The sequence below is a fragment of the Mytilus edulis genome, chromosome 4 (assembly GCF_963676685.1).
Source record: "Mytilus edulis chromosome 4, xbMytEdul2.2, whole genome shotgun sequence".
Classification (NCBI taxonomy): domain Eukaryota; kingdom Metazoa; phylum Mollusca; class Bivalvia; order Mytilida; family Mytilidae; genus Mytilus; species Mytilus edulis.
Window position 1 is genome coordinate 39209451 of NC_092347.1, and position 27294 is coordinate 39236744.

Genomic DNA, 27294 nt, shown 5'->3' on the forward strand with positions numbered 1-27294 from the left:
TGCATTAGATACAAACTGGACTAAATCATTAAGAAACAGCGAAAAAAGTACAGGCGACAGGTTTTCTCCCTGTCTAACACCAACATTACTTTGAAAATAATCTGACATTTGACTACCCTGTCGTACACAAGATTTAGCATTTTCATACATAGCATGTACAATATTAAACATTTTACCATCAATACAGTTTTGCAGTAACTTATTCCATAAAGCTGTTCTATTAATGGAGTCAAAAGCCTTGCGATAATCAATAAAGGCACAATATAGTGGTTTATTCTTGTGTAAGTACAAATCAATTAAACATTTAAGATTGAATATATGATCATAAGTTCCATAATTCTTTCTAAAACCTGCCTGTTCTTCACAGAGAACATTCATATTTTCAAGATAAACATTAAGTCTGTTATTTAGTACAGCTGTAAAAAGTTTACCATAACAACTAAGTATTGTAATCCCCCTGTAATTGTCAGGGTTAGTGACATCACCTTTGTTTTTATAAATTGGACATATAACACCAATCGACCATAACAGAATAGATATTACAGTAAATGATCCTAACAGAATAGATATTACAGTAAATGTTCCTAACAGAATATATATTACAGTAAATGTTCCTAACAGAATAGATATTACAGTAAATGTTCCTATCAGAATAGATATTACAGTAAATGTTCCTAACAGAATAGATATTACAGTAAATGATCCTAACAGAATAGATATTACAGTAAATGTTCCTAACAGAATAGATATTACAGTAAATGTTCCTAACAGAATAGATATTACAGTAAATGTTCCTAAGAGAATTGATATTACAGTAAATGATCCTAACAGAATAGATATTACAGTAAATGTTCCTAACAGAATAGATATTACAGTAAATGTTCCTAACAGCATAGATATTACAGTAAATGTTCCTAAGAGAATAGATATTACAGTAAATGTTCCTAACAGAATAGATATTACAGTAAATGTTCCTAACAGAATAGATATTACAGTAAATGTTCCTAACAGAATAGATATTACAGTAAATGTTCCTAACAGCATAAATATTACAGTAAATGTTCCTAACAGAATAGATATTACAGTAAATGTTCCTAACAGATTAGATATTACAGTAAATGTTCCTAACAGAAAAGATATTACAGTAAATGTTCCTAACAGAATAGATATTACAGTAAATGTTCCTAACAGAATAGATATTACAGTAAATGTTCCTAACAGCATAAATATTACAGTAAATGTTCCTAACAGAATAGATATTACAGTAAATGTTCCTAACAGCATAAATATTACAGTTAATGTTCCTAACAGAATAGATATTACAGTAAATGTTCCTAACAGAATGAATATTACAGTAAATGTTCCTAACAGAATAGATATTAGAGTAAATGTTCCTAACAGCATAAATATTACAGCAAATGTTCCTAACAGAATAGATATTACAGTAAATGTTCCTAACAGAATAGATATTACAGTAAATGTTCCTAACAGCATAAATATTACAGTAAATGTTCCTAACAGAAAAGATATTACAGTAAATGTTCCTATCCGAATAGATATTACAGTAAATGTTCCTAACAGAATAGATATTACAGTAAATGATCCTAACAGAATAGATATTACAGTAAATGTTCCTAACAGAATAAATATTACAGTAAATGTTCCTAACAGAATAGATATTACAGTAAATGTTCCTAACAGAATAGATATTACAGTAAATGTTCCTAACAGAATAGATATTACAGTAAATGTTCCTAACAGAAAAGATATTACAGTAAATGTTCCTAACAGAATAAATATTACAGTAAATGTTCCTAACAGAATATATATTACAGTAAATGATCCTAACAGCATAAATATTACAGTAAATGTTCCTAACAGAAAAGATATTACAGTAAATGTTCCTATCAGAATAAATATTACAGTAAATGTTCCTAACAGAATAGATATTACAGTAAATGTTCCTAACAGAATAGATATTACAGTAAATGTTCCTAACAGCATAAATATTACAGTAAATGTTCCTAACAGAAAAGATATTACAGTAAATGTTCCTATCAGAATAGATATTACAGTAAATATTCCTAACAGAATAGATATTACAGTAAATGATCCTAACAGAATAGATATTACAGTAAATGTTCCTAACAGAATAGATATTACAGTAAATGTTCCTAACAGAATAGATATTACAGTAAATGTTCCTAACAGAATAGATATTACAGTAAATGTTCCTAACAGAATAGATATTACAGTAAATGTTCCTAACAGAAAAGATATTACAGTAAATGTTCCTAACAGAATAGATATTACAGTAAATGTTCCTAACAGAATATATATTACAGTAAATGTTCCTAACAGCATAAATATTACAGTAAATGTTCCTAACAGAAAAGATATTACAGTAAGTGTTCCTATCAGAATAAATATTACAGTAAATGTTCCTAACAGAATAGATATTACAGTAAATGTTCCTAACATAATAGATATTACAGTAAATGATCCTAACAGAATAGATATTACAGTAAATGTTCCTAACAGCATAAATATTACAGTAAATGTTCCTAACAGAAAAGATATTACAGTAAATGTTCCTAACAGAAAAGATATTACAGTTAATGTTCCTAACAGAATAGATATTACAGTAAATGTTCCTAAGAGAATTGATATTACAGTAAATGATCCTAACAGAATAGATATTACAGTAAATGTTCCTAACAGAATAGATATTACAGTAAATGATCCTAACAGAATAGATATTACAGTAAATGTTCCTAACAGCATAAATATTACAGTAAATGTTCCTAACAGAAAAGATATTACAGTAAATGTTCCTATCAGAATAGATATTACAGTAAATGTTCCTAACAGAATAGATATTACAGTAAATGTTCCTAACAGAATAATTTAAATATTACAGTAAATGTTCCTAACAGAATAGATATTACAGTAAATGTTCCTAACAGAATAATTTAAATATTACAGTAAATGTTCCTAACAGAATAGATGGTATAAAATATTTGTTCTAACAGGAAAAAAATATTATGACGCTGTTTATAACAAAGTTTCCAGTGAATCTGCCTAGTTTAACAACTAAAGTCTAATTTGCTGACATTGTGCATTTATTTCATTTATGTTCATGAATGACATCATCTTGAATCAAGAGTAAAATACGGTTTATGATATGGATACTTAAAAATTGAATAGGCTTCAAACATCCAAGAGTTCAAAATTCAATTTTAAAGCCTTTGTTTCTAATGACTTTTTTTGTAGTAAATTTGATTAATTCCTTTTTAAAAATGAAATAGAAATGAGACTTTTCTTTGAAATAGTATCTTTTAAAATATAAAGGATTATTTTTATTTCACGTTTTGCCTTGAGTCTTTTTAGAAGTTCAACTCATTGTTTGCTCAGGTTTTATACATCACATTTCAAACTCTTTCTCTTGTTTGATACACTATATCTTTGAAAAATTTTAAGGTTCAAAGATTTAATCATATTAATATATTTTTGATTTCTATTAAATATTTGTTGGCATGATATTATATTACAAAAAGAAATTACTATTTGAAAAATCATAGAAGAAATTCAAGAAAATGGTTTTCAGATTTTAATACACGTACTATAACTGAACGATTCTAAAATGTTTGTGAGGAAAAATTTAATAACAACATTCTCTTATGTGATTAAATTTTTATATGGCTGCTAAAATAATAATTTCTAAAATCTTATCAAATTTCATATTATGGTAGAACTCAGCCAATATGTATTACATCAAAACAATGGATATAAATGCATCTGGGAGATTAGTTTTGTGTTTTGTGTAACACTTGTTAATTTTAGTTTTGTATAACATTTGTCAATTTCAAGAATGACTTGATTTCTCCTGTCACAAAATTACAGAACTGTTATTGATATATTTGCCTTATTTGTAAATGGCAAAATAAGAAAGATGATCAAGTATATTTTAAAACTTTATATAGAATTTATATCAGTAGTTTAAAAAGCTTGTTATTTTAAAACAGAGCCACAAATATCCTGAAGTACTTTCAAAACAAAAAAGTTAAATGTATTTGAAATTTTAATTCTTATATTCATATCTGTGCGTTGATAACTCATAGGACAATTTCAGATGATCAGGAGATGAAACTAAATCCTTTATTTATTTAATTGTGATTAATTTTTCTTGTCCATTTTGCAGACCTCAAGTTAAATGAAATATATAGGACAATTAATATAAATGATTCAAAATCAAAAATTGCTGTCACTTGCAAATTATTCAAATGACCGAATTAGCTTTTTCATTTCATCATGTCATATCTTAAAATATTGGGTTCAATGAAAGATGTGACTTTAGACAGAAGGGAGACATATGATTTATGTGATATACCACAACACACAAGAGGGTCTGGATAAGGGGTTCTTCAGTTCCTTATTCTTTGAATTTAACAAGGTTCCCAAACAAAAATTTTGGATATTTATTTGGAGATGAATGCTGGGCAGCTTGGTGGTTGGGTGGGCGTCTGGCTTACAATGTCAGTGCAACATTTTTATTTTGAAAACCCTTTGAAGAAATCTTTTCAAATTTAGATATGTTATTCCCTATGACTAAATGAAGGTCAAGTTCAATTTCAACAGTGATACTCAGATTGATTTTGGCCTTTCCATTTCTGAACCCTACAAAAAAAAACATTTATTTTTTTACTAGATCTTTTTTTGGTGTTCTGTAGCCCTTTTCACAAAAAATCTTAAGTGTAAAATTAATCTTATGATAAAAGTATTTAGTTGAGTTGTTAAGGAATATTTTAGACTTGCAAATATCATTTTCATGCAGGAAAAATATGGTTTTCTGTCAATCTGATACCTTGTTGTTTATAACATTTTATCTCTTTTTTACCCATTATTCTTTATTCCTTATATTTTAACATTCCTTTATGCTTCAGTCTTTATTTTTTGACGTGTATTTCTTTATTCTTTTTTTTGTGTCTTTTATACTTTTTGCCCATTATTCAATAAGATATCCTGCAAGTTCTGCCGAGGCTTTAAGTACATCAGTCAAAACAATTATTTTTTTTAACCCGTTAATATTATCATCATAAAAAAATGTAGTTATTAATAAATGATTTATACTCATAGTGAAATAGATGTTTCATTGTAAAAAATAAATTATGTTTTCTGGTCTGGGCATTCATTAAGGTTCATTGTTGTTGCCTAAAGATTCATTTAAATACTAAACTTGTAGAAAATAAAAGTGTAATGGAAGGAACAAATATAACACAAACTAGTACCAGTCTAGTTTTTATCGCATATTTAATATTTATTCCTGGGGGATCTAGAAATTTTCAGAAGTGGGGGCCCACTGACTGCCTAAGAGGGGCCCGCTCCAGTCACACTTCAGTGATTCCCTATATAAGCAACCAAATTTTTTCCCAAAAAGGGGGGGGGGGGGGGGCGGGACCCCTGGGCCTTCCTAAATCCGCCTCTGTTTATTGATGATTCATGTGTCAATTGAAGGAGCAGACAATTTATGTTATTATTTTTGCACAGTTGTTATTGCTTTTTTCCATCCCTGCATGAATTGTTGCCTGTATGGATATAAATATTACCTATACAATTTATTTTTCAAGTAAAATTAAATATTGTAATTAAAAATGTATTACCTGAAAAATAAATTGTTTTGCTAGAAATACTTTCCATATACTAGGTAAATGTAACAGTACATAGTAATTTTATGTAGATAAAGCAGCTTGCTCGATAAAAATTAACCTAATTTTGAGAAAAACATTTCATGGCAACATTGTTGTTTAAAAAAATTATTTTGGTAGATCAGTGTCAAAAGAGAACATGATCTTCATGTCAACATTTACTCTTCAAATTCAAACAAGTTTCTAGGCATATGTAAAGTTCTATATTTGGTTTATAGCAAAGAAAACTAGAGGCCAAAAATACTTGATAAGTAAGAGAGCCAAAAATATAAAGAATAGCTTGGGGAAACTGAAAACTTGCTTAAAGTTTTAATTTTGAAATCATAGTTTCCAATACTCAAAGACTTAAAAAAAAACAAAAACAAAAGCCAATGTATCATCAAGTGGTGATCATGAAGCATTAAGTTCCGATTATTTTTAATACGGTATTGGTTGAAAGTATGCAAAAAGATTGTTCCAAAATTTAACATATTTTTTATTTGTTTTACACAGAGATCATCAGGTGACAAACTGCCTGCTAGTACATTGGCCCAGGCAACAGCCAGTGTGGCCCTCAGTCAAATCGTACCTATATTGATATCTAATGATTCCTCCAGAATTCTGCCATGTATCAGACTATTGTTGTCAAGGTTACCGGGGTCGAAAGAAGAATCACCAGTTTTACAGTTCCATGCAGGACTTGGACTTGGAATGTTCTTGGCTAGAATATTTGAGGAACATTTCTCTGATGTTTGTGGTTCACAGGTAGGTCTTTCTTATTTGGGTATATTTATTGCTAGGATATTTTAGAATAAATTTCTTTTTCAACAGTGGTTCTTACATATTCATAAATGTAAGGATCTGGTTACACTTCCAGAGCACCTGAAATAACCCATAGTTTTTGGTGGGGTTCATGTTGCTTAGTCTTTATATTGTGATTTGTGTACTACATGTATTGTTTGTCTGCTGGTCTTTTTATGCCCCACCTACGATAGTAGAGGGGCATTATGTTTTCTGGTTTGTGCGTCCGTTCGTTCGTTCGTCCGTTCGTTCGTTTGTCCGTTCGTTCGTTCGTCCGTCTGTCCCGCTTCAGGTTAAAGTTTTTGGTCGAGGTAGTTTTTGATGAAGTTGAAGTCCAATCGACTTCAAACTTGGTACACATGTTCCCTATGATATGATCTTTCTAATTTTAATGCCAAATTAGAGATTTTACCCCAATTTCACGGTCCACTGAACATAGAAAATGATAGTGTGAGTGGGGCATTCCTGTACTGAGGACACATTCTTGTTCTTCATGCCATGGCGTTGTGAGTTTATTTTTCAAAATATTTGCTATAGTTTGAATGTCCATCGGGTATCTTTTGCCTCTTTTTTCCAATTGTTAGTGGATACAATCTTTTTTTCAAACTTAAAGTTCCATGAAATTGCATGATGCATGTGAATGTTTATGACAGAATATTTGATGAAATTTTTACACAGGGTATTTGGTTCTATCTAGGAAAATGAAAGATGAAATACTGAATTCAAAGATATTTCCAAGCCATTAAAGTTGTTCCCTTTAAGCATAAAAAATGAGTTTAAATACATGTACTTTTCTCATTTTTTTACTGCCAAATGAACACAATAATATTAAAATAAAATATACTACAGTAAGACAGCAACCCAGTAACACAAAAAAGTCAAAATATCGTATAAAGGGAAATATCCAGTCTTTAATGATAGACAAAAGTCTATTAATAGATCAAACAAAAAAATCTACATTAACACCAAATTCTCAAAATAACAGTACAGTAATTGAGCTTTTTAACTTAGGCTTTTAAGCTAATGAGACATCTCCTGTTAAAAGAATATTGAATATGATGTCAGATTGATGCTTTTTAAGACTTGCCAGAAAACAAGTTTTACAAAATAAGAAAATTTTGAAAAATTGCAGCAATTTACAAATAATTTCTAACAAGAAGCTGTTTAGCCCATAACTTATGCATTTATGGATAATAAGGCTAATATTGTTAAATCATAAATAATCTATTACAAATTACATTTCAAGGGATTTACATTTTTCACAGATAATTTTGTTACCAATATTATAGCTAGGCTAGACAGAGACCTTCAATCTAATAGCAGAAAAGTGATTATTATTAGTCTTATCTAATGTGGGGGAAAGAAACTAGGTTTGTAGGGTGATAAGTGGGAGCGTAATTTATGATTGCAATTATTTTAGGCATTGTCAACATACAGAAAAATCTTCTGCTATTAGTTTTGTACCAAAACACATAGTTTTAAGTTTCAATTTTTAATTGAATTGATGCTGTGAAATTTGTATTGAAAGCTTTTACAAAACTCATACATTCATGCCACTTTTGACAAATTTAGGTTGAAATCTACAATTGAATTAGAGTTCCATTGTGATGTTCATTTCAAGGATATGTAATATAAAACTAGATTTTCAGAGATTGAAATGTCACTATATAAACATGATAAATATGGTATTAATAGAGAAAATGGGTCATTAATGTAGGTTTTTTTGATATTATATCATTCTTCTCAAACTTGTACTATTACATGAAAATGGAGGTGGTAATTAATCAATAGGTCAAATATCAGCATCATACACCCTATCCTTTTTTTTATACGACTGCAAAAAAATTTGACCGCTAAAAAATTTTGCGGTCGTATATTGGTATGACGTTGGCGTCATCGTCGTCGTCCGAAGACACATCGGTTTTCGCACTATAACTTTAGTTTAAGTAAATAGAAATCTATGAAATTTAAACACAAGGTTTATGAACACAAAAGGAAGGTTTGGATTGATTTTGGGGGTTTTGGTCCCTACAGTTTAGGAGTTAGGGGCCGAAAAGGGGCCCAAATAAGCATATTTCTTGGTTTTTCGCACCACAACTTTAGTATAAGTAAATAGACATCTATGAAATTTAAACACAAGATTTATGACATTAAAAGAAGATTGGGATTGATGTTGGGAGTTTTGGTCCCAATAGTTTAGGAATTAGGGGCCCAAAGGGTCATCAAAAATAATTGGGGTTCTTTGATATGCCGAATCTAACTGTATATGTAGATTCTTAATTTTTGGTCCCGTTTTCAAATTGGTCTACATTAATAAGGTCCAAAGGGTCCAAAATTAAACTTAGTTTGATTTAAACAAAAATTGAATTCTTGGGCTTCTTTGATATGCTGAATCAAACATGTACTTAGATTTTTTATTATAGGCCCAGTTTTCAAGTTGGTCCAAATTGGGGTCCAAAATTAAACTTTGTTTGATTTCAACAAAAATTGAATTCTTGGGGTTCTTTGATATGCTGAATCTAAACATGTACTTAGATTTTTTATTATAGGCCCAGTTTTCAAGTTGGTCCAAATCAGGGTCCAAAATTAAACTTTTGTTTGATTTTAAATAAAAATTGAATCCTTGGGGTTCTTTGATATGCTGAATCTAAACATGTATCAAGATTTTTGCTTATGGGGCCAGTTTTCAAGTTGGTCCAAATCGTTGTCCAAAAATAAACTTTGTTTGATATCAACAAAAATTGAATTCTTGGGGTTCTTTGATATGCTGAATCTAAACATGTATTAAGATTTTTGATTATGGGCCCAGTTTTCAAGTTGGTCCAAATCAGGGTCCAAAATTAAACTTTGTTTGATTTCAACAAAAATTGAATATATGGGGTTCTTTGATATATGTTGAATCTAACCATGTATTTAGATTTTTGATATTTGGGCCTGGTTATCAAATTGGTGCACATTGAGGTCTAAAGGGTCCAAAATTGAACTTTATTTGATTTCATCAAAAATTGAATTCTTGGGGTTCTTTGATATGCTGGATCTAACCATGTATTTAGATTTTGGATACTGTAAATGTCCAATTTAAATTTTTTAAGTTTTTAAGTTTAAGTTCTTAGACCACACTCATTCTGTGTCAGAAACCTATGTTGTGTCAACTATTTAATCACAATCCAAATTCAGAGCTGTATCAAGCTTGAATGTTGTGTCCATACTTGCCCCAACTGTTCAGGGTTCGAACTCTGCGGTCGTATAAAGCTGCGCCCTGCAGAGCATCTGGTTTTAGAAAGTTTGGAAAAAAAATGGATTGTCATTTCATAATGAGAAGAAACACATGTACTTATAATTCTGTTCCATTTTCTTGTAGTCTGCAAATAATGCTGAGAAGTATGTCTACAAAAAACTATAATCACCATCTCTCTTTTACAGGGTATGGTAGAGATCTGGAAGACGCTTGACAGTTTTGAAGAATGTTGTTTTTCAACAAAAGATAATAGGTGAGAACAATCCTGCGCTCAATCAACCTTTAATGGGAACAAGGATATGGCGTTAATTCATGGCATAAAAAAAACACGGACACAGAGCAAAAATCAAAGAAAAGCAACAACATTTGTATCGCTGTTCTTCATCTCAAAGTCAACATTATGCAAAACTCTTAATTAGTTTAATGATACCCATAAAGCACTGATTTTAGCATAACTTACAGACTATAACAGGCAAAGATTTATAACATATACTCTCATTGCCTGATAATTTCATTGTAAATTGTAGAAATAAATACAGAAACTTGCAAGTGCATATACAGGTTTTTAAAACAAAATAATGTAAATACTTCTTAAACAGTTTTTTACAAATTATTTAAAATATGAGTCAGAAAAAAAACCCAATGAATTACACGAAGCTTACTGTAATACTGGCTTAGTGTCACAAAAATATTATGGTAATTTTCAAAATTTGAAACTTTCTGAACTTATTTAATCAGTTTTTCTCATGCAAGATATATATGAATTGTACTTTAGACAAGGGTGTTTACTAGGACTAGCTATGGCTATAAGTGCCATGTGTGAGGAAGGAAAGACTGAAGCCAGAGCACACGTCTCCTCAGTGTTTGACAAACTGTCTGGGCAACTAGAAGCTTCAAAGGAGAAAGATACAGCTTATCAGGTCAGTAACTATGAACAATATTAAGGTAAATCTGCCTTAACTTTATAAATAGGAAATTTTTTTATATTTGAAGCTAAAATCGAAAATATATGTTTACAGATTATCTTATGTCCACATAAAAGATAGAATCACCAAAAGTAGTTATGGTAATAAGGGCAGAAATAGATGCATTTGATTGTAAATGAAACAATTTTCCATCACTGACTAAAAGACTAAAAGATAAAGGTTTGAATTTTAAATAGGTTTCTGACACAGAATAACTGCAGTCAAAGAACTTAGGATTAGTTATATGATTAGAATTTATACTCAATATTTGGCTTTTGTGATATAAATAATATAACGTATTAATATATGAATTAGTTTTCTTTTTAATTTCTGAAATCTGAAATGAGAAAAAAATGCCCCCCCCCCCCCCCTCCCCAACCCCTCCAAATTTTTTCTCACCTCCTGTACCCTTTTTCCAAAAATGAGTTATTTCCCATAGGATATGGTCATAATTTCAATTCAAATTTCCATTGGAGATGCAACCATGATTACCCATTTAAATACATCATAAAAGTCTTATAATAGAACATTGATATTCCTTAATCAGCATAAATTTAATAGTAACTTCTTAAAGTAAATTGACAGCTAATCACCTCAAGAAAATACAATATTTCTGAATAAATAATTTTTAAAGCAGTGTAAGGGAGGTAATCCAACATATTATGTTTGGATTACTTTTGGATTACCTCACTTACACTTCTTTAAAATTGTCTCAGTTGTCCATTAACCAAGAAACCCTTGATTTCCGCCCTTTTATGTCCCTAGTTCCTAAACAATTTGAGCCATGACCCCACAAACCAATCCCAACCCTTCTTTAGTGGTTATAAATCTTGTGTTAAAATCTTATTGATTTCTATTCACTTATACTAAAGTTATTATCCAGAAACCATTTGTCTTTGGACAATGCTGACAAAGATGCCGACAACGACAAGGTGATACCAATATAGGACCAAAATTTTTACAATTTTTGCGGTCGTATAAAAAGTCACTTTACAAACAAAAAGAAACAAAATTTTTAAATGATGGATTAAAGTAAACCTACAACAAAATAATATGTATTGAAATTAAAATATCATGAATATTGTTTTATATATTATGTAGGCTTTGTCTGTATGTTTGGCATGTGTGTCTGGAGCAGCCTTCAGCAGTAATATTGTATCACCAGACCAGGTCAACAAGGTCATTGATAGCTTTCTGAAGGTCAACACAGATAATCCACAGGTATGTTATCATAATAAACTCATTATGTTTCCATGACAACAAGGTCATTGAAAATTTTCAAGGTTAGTACACAAAATCATTAGCTAGTTTTGTCGCTATAGCAACTAGGTCATTGATAGCTATTTGAGCAGGTCGATACAGAAAATCCTTATAAATTTTGTCACTTTGGCATCAAGGTCTTTTATTGCTTTTTGAATGCTAAAATAGAACGTTTGCACACATATATGATTGTATTTGACATCATTGTCAACATTCTTAATTCAGATAAGTCAAGAGTATATTATACTAGTAATGGCTTCTTGTAATAATCATACATTGACTATGTAATAGTGACTGATTCTTAATCAATGAAATATTTTTTTTTAAGACTGCATGAATTGTGTAATGACAAGGGCTGTATAAAGATCAATAAAAATAGACATTTTGCTAAAATAAAATTTATAGTAAAGAAAACATTTTTCAAATGCTTTGAAAATCAATGCTTTTGAAAGTAAATATAATTCCTTTCTAAGCACTGTTTTGAACTTTCCAAAACATTTGCAACAATAGAAAGAATTATGTATTGTATCTTCAAAATTAATGCTTGAATTTATAATTGCATTCGCTGAACAAACAATAACATACAAGATAACATATTACCAATAGACTATCAGGAATTTTTTTCCACATATAATGCCATGAAAAATATGAAATGGTTGTTAAATGTTTCACACAGTGAACCCATCCAGTCACAACTATTTGGGATAATAAAATCATTGCAGAGATATCTGAATTAACAGTACTAAACATATGTTGCTGTCTCAATAATAATATCTCTTTCTCTCCTCTGATTTGTCTTTCTTTCCATTACAGATTACAGGAGTAAGTCTAGCTCTTGGGATGCTGTGTTACAGTATCAGTAAAACTGGACATCCTACCATTGGTGAAGTCAAGATCAAATTGTATGGCAAATGGATGGCTACTCTGAAGAAAATGGTAACCAAGAAATTAACTCCTGCTTTTGTGTTTTGACAGTATTAAAATTCAAAATGGCAAAATCATTATTCCATATTTTTAGGTTTTTTAAACATTTTGAATGAAAACAATTCTTTGATATATTCTTCATAATTGCACATTATATAAATGTCTTTGCACAGTGTCAGACATTTTGGTTTAGGTACTATCTACAAATTAAATGAGTTGTTTAAATAGACAAATTTGTTACTTTGTATTCAAGTCACTGAAACCCATTTGGTGATATTGGTTAGAAAAGTTGCTTTATTTGCACTTATTTCAATATATATGCTTAAAACCTTGGTTTATTGTGTTCAAAGCAAAAGATATAATACGAGAAATGCCATTTGAACTATAACATAAGAGCTTGTAATATCTTTTAATGAGGTATGAAAGACTTCTAAAGTGTAAGGTTTTGAATCTTGAGATGGAAAAAACAGATTTAATATATAAAATTAAGGTAAAAAAAAATTGAAAGACAAATGCACTCAAGACAAAGTGAAAGAAACGTGCCATTAACCTCCAAAAACCTTGGCAGTAATTGAGAGAAAATAGATTTTAACAGGAAATAAATTTCAAGATTTATTTCTAGCTTAGCCATTGGATAAATTTCATTGTCAACAATTTTGAAAGCTTTTAAGATTGAGTAGATATTTATTAAAGTGGTAAAATCTTATTAAGTGATGTCAAGTTTTCCTGCTCCAGTACATTACAACTGAATTGAATTTTTATTTAAGAACTACAGGCTTTTTTTGTAAACTTATTGGGTTGACCGAAATAAATTTTGTATGAAGCGTGAAAGCGCTTCATTCTAAAAACATGCGTACAGTCAACTCGTTTACAACCCTATAAAATTACTAAAAGAAGTATTCAATACTTATACATTGTAATTTTATTTTTTTGCTAGGATCATGAAAACACGATTTTTTAAAGTTTTTCTTTTATTAAAATTACCTGTGTTCTTTATTGTGACAGTTAGTGTCATCATGAATGTTGCATTTTATTTTGAAGTGAATGTTAACTTCAGAATGATGCGAGATTGCTGTTAGCCAATCACAATAATGTATTATAATGTAATGTATTTATTTACAGGAAGAAGATTCCATGGTGACTTTGGCCTGTTTAAATGGCTTGATAGCTTTGGTTGGATCTGAAAGGACTTTGATTCCAGTGAGTAAAAAAAAAAAAAGTTAGTGGGTTTTTTTCTGACAAGAATGACCCAAAGTCCTGCTGAAATGAGTCATTAGCTATTATTCAAAGGTGTTTCACGGGTGAGTAATTCTGTGTTTATGGGGGATAACTCTTTGAACCAGTGATGTGATTTGTAGTAGTCAGTTACATCAATGTGTTTTAGGGGTGCTTGAATAATTAAAATAGTCTGTAGAAACTGACATTTAAAATATATTTATGGTAATCCTTGACACAGATGTACAGCAGGAGTTGAAAATGGGGGCAGCCATTTTAAGAGGCATGTAACTTAACAAAGGTCTACCTCTTAAAGTAGATGAAAAAAAATTACATATAAAAGTAAAGATTGCACATCTGAATACTGAATCAAAGTTGTTTTCATGTTAGTGTCAAACATAAATGTTATCATAGATAACATCACACAACAAGAATTTTATTTTCAGGTACAAAGTAATACTTCCATGTTAGGTGGGGATGTAAATGTAGATGTAATTATCAAACATGCCATGGATACTGTATTAAAGGGAGATAACTTTGGAATACAGAGTAACTGTTCTTGGATGTTAGGACATCTGTACTTGTCTGCCTGTGCTGTGGCTGAGACTAGAGCAAGTGGTAGGTCTTTAAGGTCAAACATATATATAGATTTTTTATAAAAAAAAATTAAAGCACTGAATAACATATTTTTTGTACTGGCATTTATGCTGCCTCTTGATAAGTCTTCATGTACAAATGTGAATTTTGTCCATTAATGGGGAATTATAATGTTAAATCATGAAAAATTTGGCACAAAAGTTTTTACAATGTGTCATTCATCCTTTAAGACAATTATTCATGCAATGAAATATACCGCCAAGAAATGGATATTAATTGTGTCTAAACATCTGGAGGTATTGTTGAAAATATTTTATCAGGTGGTGTTTCATGTTGTTTTTATAATGGTGGCCATATATGATAATATATAACAGTATAGATACGCATATGCAGTAGGAGGGACACAGTTTGTTCCCATTGGAGTACCAATTAATTTGCAATATACTGTGTCACCAAAATTAGTATATATAATATATATATGATAGAGCAAAAAAAAATGTTTGTATTTCAAATTAGTGTATATATGACCACAAACATACATTAGACTGTTGGTTTTCTCGTTGGAATGGTTTTACACTAGTAATTTTGGGGCCCTTTACAGCTTATTATTCGGTGTGAGCCAAGGCTCCGTGTTGAAGGCCGTAGATTGACCTATGATGGTTTACTTTTACAAATTGTTATTTTGATGGAGAGTTGTCTTATTGGCACTCACACCACATCTTCCTATATCTGTAGAAAGACTGAGATTATCAAAATACAAATCTGTTAATTAGGGAATTTTTTGTTTCGATAAGATTAAATGTTATAAATAAAAAAAGAAGATTGGGTATGATTGCCAATGAGACAACTCTTCACAAGACACCAAATGACACAGATATTAACAAATAAAGGTCACAGTACAGCCTTCAACCATAAGCAAAGCCCATATCATATAGCCTGCTATAAAAAGCCCTGAAATAACAAATTTAAAACAATTCAAACGAAAAAACTAACGACCTAAGGTTTAATACAGTCTTATCGGGGCCTTTTATAGCTGACTATGAGGTATGGGCTTTGCTCATTGTTGAAGGCCATATGGTGACCTATAGTTGTTAATGTCTGTGTCATTTTGGTCTTTTGTGGATAGTTGTCTCATTGGCAATCATACCACATCTTCTTTTTTATATATTCTATGGAAACAGAGTGTAGAAATTATACTTCAAAGGAAAAAATTCTGGAAAGTTGGCATGTCTGAGAGGAGACACACTTTTTGAAATGCTTTTGGTTTTTTTTGCTTATAATTATCAAATGTCCCGCACTACTGAATTTCAAATAATTTTCTTATCAGATGAGTTCCTTATGTACAATACATATGTCAAAGTGAAATCTATTGTAATATAAATACATTAATTTGACAGCTTAATAATTTAAATTTATAGATTTATCTTTATAAATTGAATAAAAAATGTTAGATGACTTAAAAAAAAATCTTATTATATTTATTGACTCTTTAGGGATAAAAATATGAATACAAATTGATTTTGTAAACATTAATTTTCAATAAAAAATATAAAATAATAACACAGGACATTTAAGATGTTAGAAAAAAATTGGCATGTCAATTTTATAGAAAATAATTAACAAAAAATAAATAAATGTAATTGCAAAGTATGAATGATAGAATTTTCCTTTTAAAATAATTACAATATGACGGAAACTTTAAATCAATGTGATTCAAAAATACTTTAATGAAATCAATTAATTATTTGACTAAAATGTCAAGGTTAGAGTATCTATTTTCGTATTAAGAAAAATCTAAACTATACAAAATATCTTTCTTTTATTTGTCATGTAAAAGAGCTTTAGTTTCTTGAAATATATTTACTTTAATTGTTTTCAGGGAAATAACTAATTACAAAGGATTTTTTTTATGATTATAATGTAGATTTTAGGGGGATGGAGGGGCTAGAATTTGGTTAATTTTTTCAAATTTTTAAAAGAAATTTTTCATTTGATAGAATAGAAAAGAAAGGATATGAGGTATTCATTCATGACACAAAATAAAAACATTCACAGCAAAAAACATACAACAATCAAGAAAAAGCATTTAAATTGCTGTTTTTATAATCTTAGTCATAGCGAGATCTTCAACATGGAGCCAAAAAACTCTGATCTCATTGCATTTAAGACAGCCACTACCACATGTTTAGGTGGAATTTTTTGGCAAACTGATGATCCAGCCAGAACTTGGAATTGCAGAACAAAAACATGGAGTTATATTATACATTTATTTTTAAGACTTATTGAATTTATGTCCTGCAGGGCAAAACTATTTTCCGTTGTTCCTAAGTGTCATGAACTTGCCAGCATAACTACCTTGTAAGCATTGACGTTTTTTCTTTCTAATGATGCATCATAATTAAGTCTGGACTTTTCTTTAACCTCAATCTGATTAAAATTAAATCTCTGTACTCTCCCATTTTTTATCCTTGGTTAGCACCCACGCAGCAACCAAAAATTAAAAAAAAAGTGCTGAGATTTAACTTTAATTAGATTGTTTTCATCCTCAAGACTCTTAGATTGTAGATTAATTTCCTTTCACCTATTTTTCACTAAAAAAATGTATGATATAATTCTGTGTACTTTTTATATTTTCAATTACAGTTCCACCCAACTATTCGTATTTGCCGGAACACAGCTTCGTAAGGGCTCTCACAGACTGTCTTCTGGAAGCTTCTAAAGTTGGTACGTAATTATTGTTTATATAACGAAGTTCAACAAAGCTAGATGTACTAATAAAAATGAAACATTTTAAGACGTAGAAGATTAAGAGGAAACTTATAGGGAACTGTGCTAAATTGAAAACCATGCTCTTATTAACAAAATTGAAATGGTATTGAATTTAAACAGTGATGGGTACAATTTCTTATCTTACTTTTACATAAAAAAACAACAGTTATTTAGTTCGATGTTTAACTTGTTACTAACAAAACCTTAGGTGACCTTGGTAACAATGGTAATTCGACAATTAGCCTGTCCCCTGATCTTTTCAGCAGCCTTTTTGGATCTCAACAATTTACTGAATCTGTGCCTTACACTTAACAGTACTGCCTGCACCTTTTACTTCAAAATTACCAGATCTGTCACTGCAAATTATGAAATCATTTGTGTTGGGAACCTTGAGACAGTAAACTGTAATGTAGATATTTAGTTTGTACAAGTATGTACAATTTGATTCATTGTATGAATTGGATTGATTTTTTATGTGTAGATTGAAGTTCAAAATTGAACTGAATAAAATATTTTGAAGGAGTTGTTCTGCTTGTCAGAAGAACATGTAAGTGTACATTTTTACTTTCTAGATGCTGAAATAATGCCATTGACATGGCATTTTCCAGGAAAACTAATTGTTACTTAAATATAAACTTGTGAATAGTGAATAGATTGAAGATATGCCTCTTTCAAGACAAATAAATTTAAACTCCCTTTACAGTTAAAACGTTGCCACCTTCTGGAGCACCTGATTTCACTCCCAGTTTTAAGTGGAGTTTGTGTTGTTTCTTATTTATTATTTATAACTGTTGATGTAAATGTCCTTTGTTTTTTTGAGTCTTTGTTTACTCCTTGGTTTTGATTGTTATTGTCTTTACTATGAAGTTTTATAAAAAATTATATCCTAGAATAGACAGTTGATATGCTCTACTTTTTATTCAAAGGTCAAAACATAGTGCTGTGTGGCATATTTTCAACATTTATATGCCCCAAACTTCTGAGGGCCCTCATGGGGTTTTTGATTATGTGATTACTTGGCCGTTTTTTTAATGATTATTTGATTATTAAGCCAAATTTCATGATTATTTGATTACCTATGACTGTATTTTTAGTTTATGATTATTTGATTACTAAAGATAGCAAATATTTAATGATTATGTGATTATATTGGCAAAAAAATGGTGATTATGTGATTACTAGGACCCCCCCATGAGGGGCCTCACTTCTAATAGTTTAAAGTTATACTTATGCTGGCTCGGGCCTATTCGAAATTTCTATCAGAAGTGCCGTATTTTTTGTTATTTTATACTTTACAGAAAGTGAATCAAATTGGTCGAAAAAAAATAGGGCGTCACGGACCATTTTAGCTCAAAATTTTACTTTTAAACTATTATGTAAAAGGGACCATTTTTCAATGAAATGATAGGGAAAATAGAGGTCTTGACATATTTTTATTGGAATATCAAAAAAACGTTCTATGACACTTGGTCCAAAACTGTAATATAAAAAGGTGAACTATAGCTTCAAAGAATGAGCAAATAAAAAACATAGGTCACGGATAAGGAAAAAAAAATATTTTGCCTTAAGACCAAAATTTTGGCGGGAAAATGGTGAAAATGGGTGAAATGTCATCTTGACCCTTTAACACATACGGATAATAACGAAAATATTCTATTAGTCACATAACTACAATGATTCAACATTTCTAATCAATCAAAATATTTTAAAAAAATATATAGAATTTACGTCAAATACTTTGGTTATTCATGCCTGAAATTATGCGCAGTTGAATGGTCCCGAGCCACCTTAAATCCTACCAACCCCTCCATTCACTTTGGGTATTAGAACTAAATTCCATCGCTTACCATGTGCATTCATAAAAGCGTGAAAACCCATGCAAAGAGGATATTATAGATCATGTAAAATTATCCTATATTTATCTGAAACATTGAAGAAGATGTGTTTTTTTTTATAATATTTGTGTTCTCACTTCCTTTTACTTAGTCGTGTATTTAAACCATAGATATTTAACTAACCTCAAACTGTGTCTGAAATTTGAATAGATCAGGAATTCGTCCGAGATTACTCTGAAGTCCAACGGCTGTTTTGCCAGACAAGCTGGGGCTGTCCCACGGCCCCAGCTTGTCTGGTAAAACAGCCGTTGGATGTCAGAGTAATCTGGGACTAATCAGGAATATATAAGTACAAGAAAAACACATGGCATTATTAAAATTCACCTAATACAATAAAGATAAAAAGACTATAATATTCAAGTTCATAGAAGTTATTTAGTAAGAGATATTTCAGACTTTGAAGCCACCAAAGGTTTCAGGGAATGTGTTTAAAAAAAGATTATAATTTAGTTAGATAAAACACTTGACCTACTGATCTTTAAAGAATCTTTAAAATGTAAAAAAATCATATAATTCAGATCTTTGAAAATAAAATGAATTTATTGCATTTGTGTTATTTCGTATGGATAACAGCTGGATAGGATAACAGCCAAACTACTACAAGTTCAATGCTTTTGAATTTAAATTCAGTAAGAATTAAACTAAAATCTGAGTATCACATTACAATGAGACTAACTTAGGTACAACACAGTTCTTGAATTGACCTCAACTTACACTAACTAAGTCTAACAACAGAAATATTTGTTAGAAAAGAACTCTTCAAGAAACTGGGTTAAAACTGAATAGATTTTTGTTGGTATGGACATTTTTCACATTCAAACTACCATGGGTGATTTTAATACAATTTAAACTTACCGGTAGTCCATTGTTTTATGGCATTAATGAAACTATCCACACTGATAAGAGTCATATATACATGCACTTAAAAGAACAAAAATATAAATACTTAATAGATATAAGAAGATGTGGCATGAGTGTCAATGAGACAACTCTCCATCCAAGTCACATTTTGTAAAAGTAAACCAATCTCGGTCTAAGTATGGTCTTCAACATGTAGCCATATAGCTTACACCAAGCAGCAAGCTATAACGGGCCCCAATTAAAAATGACTATTGTTAAACTATTCAAACAGGAAAACCAAAGGTCTAATCTATATATAAAACGAGAAACTAGAAATTTAACACTCACTCACTTATGAGGAACTGGAAACTTTGAATTTAAAGTCACTGTTTTTGTTATCCATTGGTTTGATGTGTTTGAGTTTTTTATTTTACCATATGATTAAAGACTTTCTGTTTTTGAATTTTCTTCAGAGTTCAGTATTTTTATTATATTTTTTTTTTGTACAACAAAGGAAAATGTTCGTTAACTGACGAAAAAAGCTTGTATGTTTGTTTGCAACTGATCTCCAAGTCAGAAAGTTTGGAGTGACAGTTATAAAATGAAATATTGAGAGTGCTCTTGAATAACCTTTTGAAATTACATAACAATTCAATTGTCATCTGGATTATGTAAAAATTGTAATTTTATATGTTTCAGGAGGTTTATTATTGAAGGAAACCTAATAATAGTTGTCAACTGCTATGAAACAGGACAGTTTATCGGCTTTATACATTTGTTAGTTCAGAAAAAATATGTGTACTCGTTCGACACTTCTGAATCTTGTGTAAACAATTGAAAGTTTAAAGTCATAAGAAACGAGTGACCGGTGAAAAATAATGTTCTACCAATTCTTGAACCAATGCATACAAACATCATAACTTAGTCTTCTGTGCACGAATTTATAATTTTTTTCGTGTTAGTTTCGTATAATCATCATTTTTTTTTTCAATCAGTCAGTGTTGTTGTGAAAATATGGCAGGTAATTAAAGTTCGTGTTTTGAAGCCGAAGTTTTATGATTGTCACCTGTTTGTCAACAATCGACAAAAAATCAACAAAAAGCATGAAAATTGAGCACGTGTTTAACATGTAAATTCAGATAATAGTTTATTTTAAGGACATCCATGCGTATTGTGATCACCATTTTTTTACGAGATGGGTCACACTGAGGTCACTTTGCATACGGAAAATATGTCGGGGGAATTGGGAAGCAATTAAAATAAAGTAAATTTCTTCTAAATATGAATAAACTAAAGAATTTTCTTCAGAAAAAAGTATATTTACATTCAACTATCCATTGAGTTATAAAAAAACATAAGCATTATTTTTTTTGATTTGAGGTTTCTTATGACTTTAAACAAAAGACACAGTAAAATCCTTCTATGATTTAGAATAATCCCAATTTCATTGATAAGTGAATAGGATAATATAATCTTTAAACTTCAGTATAGAAATGTCTATTGCACTATGAAAATTGACATAATTGACCTTAAATTGGAGTAATTTAGAGTAAAGATAGTTTTTAGCAAATTAAATAAAGTTTACAGGTGTACCAAAAATGTCTTTTGAACATCTAAGAGATTTTATTGAAAAGATTTATGAACTTTTTAATTTTCAAAACCAGAAGGATGAGAATGTTCACATTGTACCTTTTACTTCAGCGAAGCTACATGTATCTTATATTGACATCTTATTTTTATTTGAAAGTACATAGCGATTGATTTTCTATCTGGATTATGTAAAAGATAATAATTTTATTTGCTTCAAGAGGTAACACTGGTTTATTGTTGAAGGAGACCTAATAATAGTTGTCAACTGTTATGAAACACAACAGTTATCTACATTTTATAGTTCTGAATTCAGAAAAAAATATGTGTACTCTTTCACTTAAGGTGCACTTGATAACTGTATTTTATTTTAAACTGATGACATCAATTGGTAATTTGATGGTTTCAAATGAAGTTTACAGGCTTCACATCTGCAAAGCCAGTAAAACGGTATTTGCGATCATCAAATCGCCAATTGATGCTGTCCAAGCTTAAAATTCAATTTTGTTATCTCAATTCTAATGAATCTGACAAAAAAAACACCTGTCAAATCATACATTTATAAAAAAAATTCATACGTCATTTTGCGCTTGCCTGTACTTTTTCATAGCATCAACTGTGAATTGGTGTATCTTATGTTCATTTATAGCAATTGCAAAAAAAAATTAAAAAAATACATCAATACATCAAATAGAGGGAATTTAATTCGTCCATATCCTGTGACATCATTGTCAACATGGTTAATGTGTTTTTACGTTGCATTTATAGTTGGTGCAATGTTCTTCCAATTAATTACTAAAACCATTTCTGTTTTTGTGCCTAATTTCTATCAAAATAACTCATTTTACAGTGACCTTTAGATTTTATTCTCTTATTTTGTTTATTTTATTAAATAAAAACAATATACTACTGAAATCTCAACAAGAAAACATTGATCGATTGTAAATTGTTTACAATATTGGATTTTTTTTATAGATATTTTACCATAAAAAAAGCCAGGAACTTTTTTATAGCAACATATGGTTATTATTTGTTCTTCAGAAGATGAGTATATCAATAAAACAATTTCTTCAAACAACAAGGTTAACAAAACAGGCAATTTTTATGATATTTTAACTTTTATAAAAATACAATTCTGTTTGTAACCAGAAGTCAAGATTTCCTAATTTAAAAAAAAAAAATTTTTTAAATCGAAAACGAGGTCATTGAACCCTTTGTTATGGCTAGTTTAAAACCTTTTACTTGGATAAAGGAAAAATAAGATTTAAAGAATTATTGATAGACTGATATGACTATAAGGATTTGTCTAGAACATCCACTTCTCCAAGTGCCTGCCATTGATAAATATCCCTTATAAAATAGGATGAACTTGTATCTAGAAAAAGTTTAGTTTAAAGGTTAAGATGTCTGAATATAAAGTCAGCCTTGTTTATGGATAAAAAATTTCGGAAAACTGCGTCTTACTATTATCACTGCTAAACATATACTCATTTGTATGTTATCAAAACTAATTAACTTATTTTTAAATCTTTGTGATTATTTTATAGACGACATGATCTAGTGTTCTGTGTTCAAAGGTTATTTGCTGAAGTTAAATATTTGCCTTTTGGAGTAATGTCTTTTTTTTATCATGGGTATTCAATTATTTGAATCTAGAATAATTTTGAATTCTGGAAAATTGATAAGAAAAATATGATGAAAACTAATCCAACTTAATAGGGTTAGCCATGCTAGCCATATGCATGGCTAAGGTTAATTTTACTTTCATTATCATTTCAGTATGAACTATATAACTAACCCTATTTAGTTGGGTTAATTTCATCATAAATTTCTCATAAGTTTTTCCAGAATTCAAAATTGTTCCAGATTCAAATAATTCCTTGTTTTAAACTCTTTTTCAGTTTTGTACTCTAATTGTAAAAACAATACAAAAAAAAGGAATTCAACTTTAACTTAGTTTGAAGTAACTTTGAGTTGACATTTTTCATTATGCATGTTCAAACTGTAACATTTGCATTAACAATTTTTGCCTAACTGCAATCTAATTTTGAATAGAATAAAAAAAGTACATCATCATCAACTTAGTATTCACTTTTGTTCCAGCTTCATGATAAACATCCATCTAGTTGTAAGCTTTGCAAAGGAAGTGTTTAAGACAATTGTTTTTTTCTAAAGTTACTCAGACTGATTTCCGAGAGTTGATTAACTTAGTCTGGTAAACTTTCTCACAGACAGATTTCTTAAAGAAGTTTATCATATTGTCTTTAAATGAAATCAAAAGTTGTTCATGCACCATTCATAATAAACTGGAAAGAATGTCTTAATTCATTCTTTTTTTCAATCTAAATTATTTAAATGATCAAAAGTTATGTATCAACATTTGTACTGTATTTTGGAATAACAACTAGTTTAAATAGACAAATCCCCTTCAGATTGAAAGATTCTCGGCTGAAAATATACCCCTAAATGTTTTTGTGACCTATCAGTCTAACCTACAAAGTACCATTTATGTCAAGAGCTTAAATCACCTCTGAAACTCCCTAGGAACTGCAATTTAATTCTTTACTTTAAAGGTATCAAGTACTTTTAAACGAACTAAAGGAATACATATTTTCAGGACATTGACTTATGGTAAACAAATTCTTATGAAATTTTATATGCATGATGAAATGAAAGGATGTCATTAAAGACCATCTTATGACATGTATTGTGATGGAAGATACATGCAGAACAATATATGCTCATCAAAATGTCTGACCTTTGATTATTAAAAGTTAATATATTTAAAGAACAGGAAACAGATATCATGCTTTTCAATGTAAATTAAAGAGTTATTTCCCCTTAGGCAAATCGTTTTATCATGAATACTTTTCTATAGAACTTTGAAGGGAGTTTATGCACTATAATTACAATGCAGAATTTCTTTTTTTCATTTTTTTTGCTAAGTCTTTGTTTTCATAACACTTTGTATATAAATTGAATGTGGGATAAAAAGAAATCCTGGTTTTAACAGTTTTCCCACTAGTTTCTGTAAAATATTGTTTCACAATATAAAAAATTGACGTCATAATTAAAAAGCGATTGTTGAAAGAGGTCAATGACTTATACCACGGATTTCCTTCTTATACGACTGCAAAAAAAATTTTGGGATTGTATAATGGTATGATGTTGTTGTCTGCGTCTTCTGAAGACACATTGGTTTCCGGACAATAACTTTAGTTTACATGAAATGATCTCTTTGACATTTTATAAGAAGGTTCAATACTACAAAAGGAAGGTTGGGATTGATTTCAGGATAATAACTTGTGTATAAGTATTTCAATTGGTCTGAATTTGTTCCACAATGTTTAATTCAACAAGTAGAAGGTTTGGATACATTTTGCGGGTTATGGTGCAAACAGGTTAGGAATTAAGGGCAAAAAAGGGGCCAAAAACAAGCATTTTTGAAGTTTCTGGACAATAACTTGTATGTAAGAGTATGGATCTATCTACATTGCACCACAAGGTTCCCTGTCATAAATGGAAGGCTTGGATTGAGTTTGGGAGTTATTGCCCCATTCATGCAGGAATTAGGGCCAAAATGGGGCCAAAAACGAGCATATATCTATAGTTTCTAGATAATAACTTGTGTTTAAGTGTATGGATCTCTCTTAAATTTTACTACATGTTTCCATACTACAAAGGAAAGGCAGGGATGGAGTTTTGGGGGTTCCAATTTATTCAAGGGTTTCATTTTTTTTTCAAAATTTTTATAAAGTTTCAAGAAGAAATCTAGACAGTATTGTGCAATAGATTTGTAAGATCTTGATATTTGTTTTGTGTCAGAAACCTATGTTATGTAAAAAATTTAATAACAATCCAAATTCAGACAGTATCAAGCTTGAATATTGTGTCCAAGTTTGGCCCAACTGTTCAGGGTTCAACCTCTGCGGTTGTATCAAGCTGCACTCAGTGAAGCATTTTATTAGATTATGTGACCCTGAGTTGTTTTCTGTTCATATGACCTTGACTTGCAAAGATCTCCATTTCAGTTTATGTGTCCTCTTTGTCCTTATACCACATATCTCCTTTTTAGTTTATCTGTCATTGACTTGCTGTCTCATTGACCTCATACCTCAGATCTACTTTTCTCATATTACACTTTACTGCTTTCAACAATGAGCAATCGGGGAAAATCTGTGCCATCTAAAAAAGAAATAATTGCATACAGTTAACAGATCATGCAGTCCTTCAGATATATTGAATCATTAGACTTTGTTTGCTAAGGGCCTTTTTAATTGGAATCACTGCTAAATCAACTATTATCTTACCAAAAATTCAAATCGATGACTTAAATAATAATATACATGTGACTATTTTACAGGTCCAGAATCTATACCACCAGAACTGGTACAGATAACCTTGACCTCTATACAGGAGGAGGTCACAAGAGTGCTGCCACCTGTGAACTGGGCTGGTATTCTTACTCCACTGATGAGGATTAATTTTGGTATTTATTTCTATAGCAAAGCTGTATACATTTTGAATTAAATTAACTTGTTATTTTTTTTTTATTACCATGCATAAGGTATAAAAAGAAAACTGTTTCTGGGTATTTTTCTCCATATATCTTAAATATAGGTATTGATGGTCTGACTGATAGATTGCACAATTGATTGTGTTTGACACAGACATTAGCAACAATAGTTTACTGTGCGGCCTTAAAAATTAGCAAAGCCAATATCACAAAGTCAGCTATAAATGGCTACATACCTACATATTTTTTTAATTTATTAAAGATTTAATCGTATTTAAGAAATTTTAGAAGAAGGGCAAAACTAGAAAAATCATCAACATTCAATGACGAGGCTGTATGCCTAATTTGGCCCGAAAATTAATGTTTCTTAAATTGGAATAAAGACTCAGACATTAAGGGTTGAAATTAAATTTGCTGTAAACCTTAATTTGCAGAAAAGTTAAGTGTTCAAGGATGATTCCGACCTTGTTTAGCATGATTATATTGACACAAAATAACTTTCAGTAGGAGTGAAGATTCTCGAGTTTAAGTAGGCAACTTTTCATAGATTTAATTTAAATTGTGGCTCATTCCTTTCTTTTGAAACTTTTATTTTATAGATAAACCTGTTTGTTATCACTCATCAATTTTCTTTTTAACAAACGATCATATATTCTGACACAAAATGGCCATGTTTGTAATTTTGGTCACATTTTTTCCTCAGAGACAACAAATAAAGTCTATTGGCAATCAATGAAAACAACCTTTTATAGCTGACTATGCGATATGGGCTTTGCTCATTGTTGAAGGCTGTATGGTGACCTATAGTTTTTAATGTCTGTGTCATTTTGTCTATTGTGGATAGTTGTCTCATTGGCAATCATACCACATCTTCTTTTTCATATTTATTTGATTTTTTTGTAGCAGTGTTAACCAACTTCTTGAAAACACATGGAGTAGGAGTGTATAGATGTCTTGTGTCATAATTTAAGTAGGCAACTTTTCGTAAGATTTAAATTAAAAT

The 27294-nt window shown here is 30.0% G+C and overlaps 1 protein-coding gene across 1 annotated transcript in view; it reads left to right on the plus strand.

Annotated features, from left to right (window-relative positions):
* Nucleotides 1–27294, plus strand: part of LOC139521857 (focadhesin-like) — a 283557-nt gene that overhangs the window by 244961 nt on the left and 11302 nt on the right. The window contains exons 24-32 of the mRNA XM_071315518.1: nt 6198–6449; nt 9909–9976; nt 10499–10643; nt 11790–11909; nt 12762–12884; nt 13995–14072; nt 14534–14705; nt 17328–17408; nt 26139–26264. Coding sequence (XP_071171619.1) covers nt 6198–6449; nt 9909–9976; nt 10499–10643; nt 11790–11909; nt 12762–12884; nt 13995–14072; nt 14534–14705; nt 17328–17408; nt 26139–26264 — 1165 coding nt within the window. The remainder of the gene's footprint in view (nt 1–6197; nt 6450–9908; nt 9977–10498; nt 10644–11789; nt 11910–12761; nt 12885–13994; nt 14073–14533; nt 14706–17327; nt 17409–26138; nt 26265–27294) is intronic.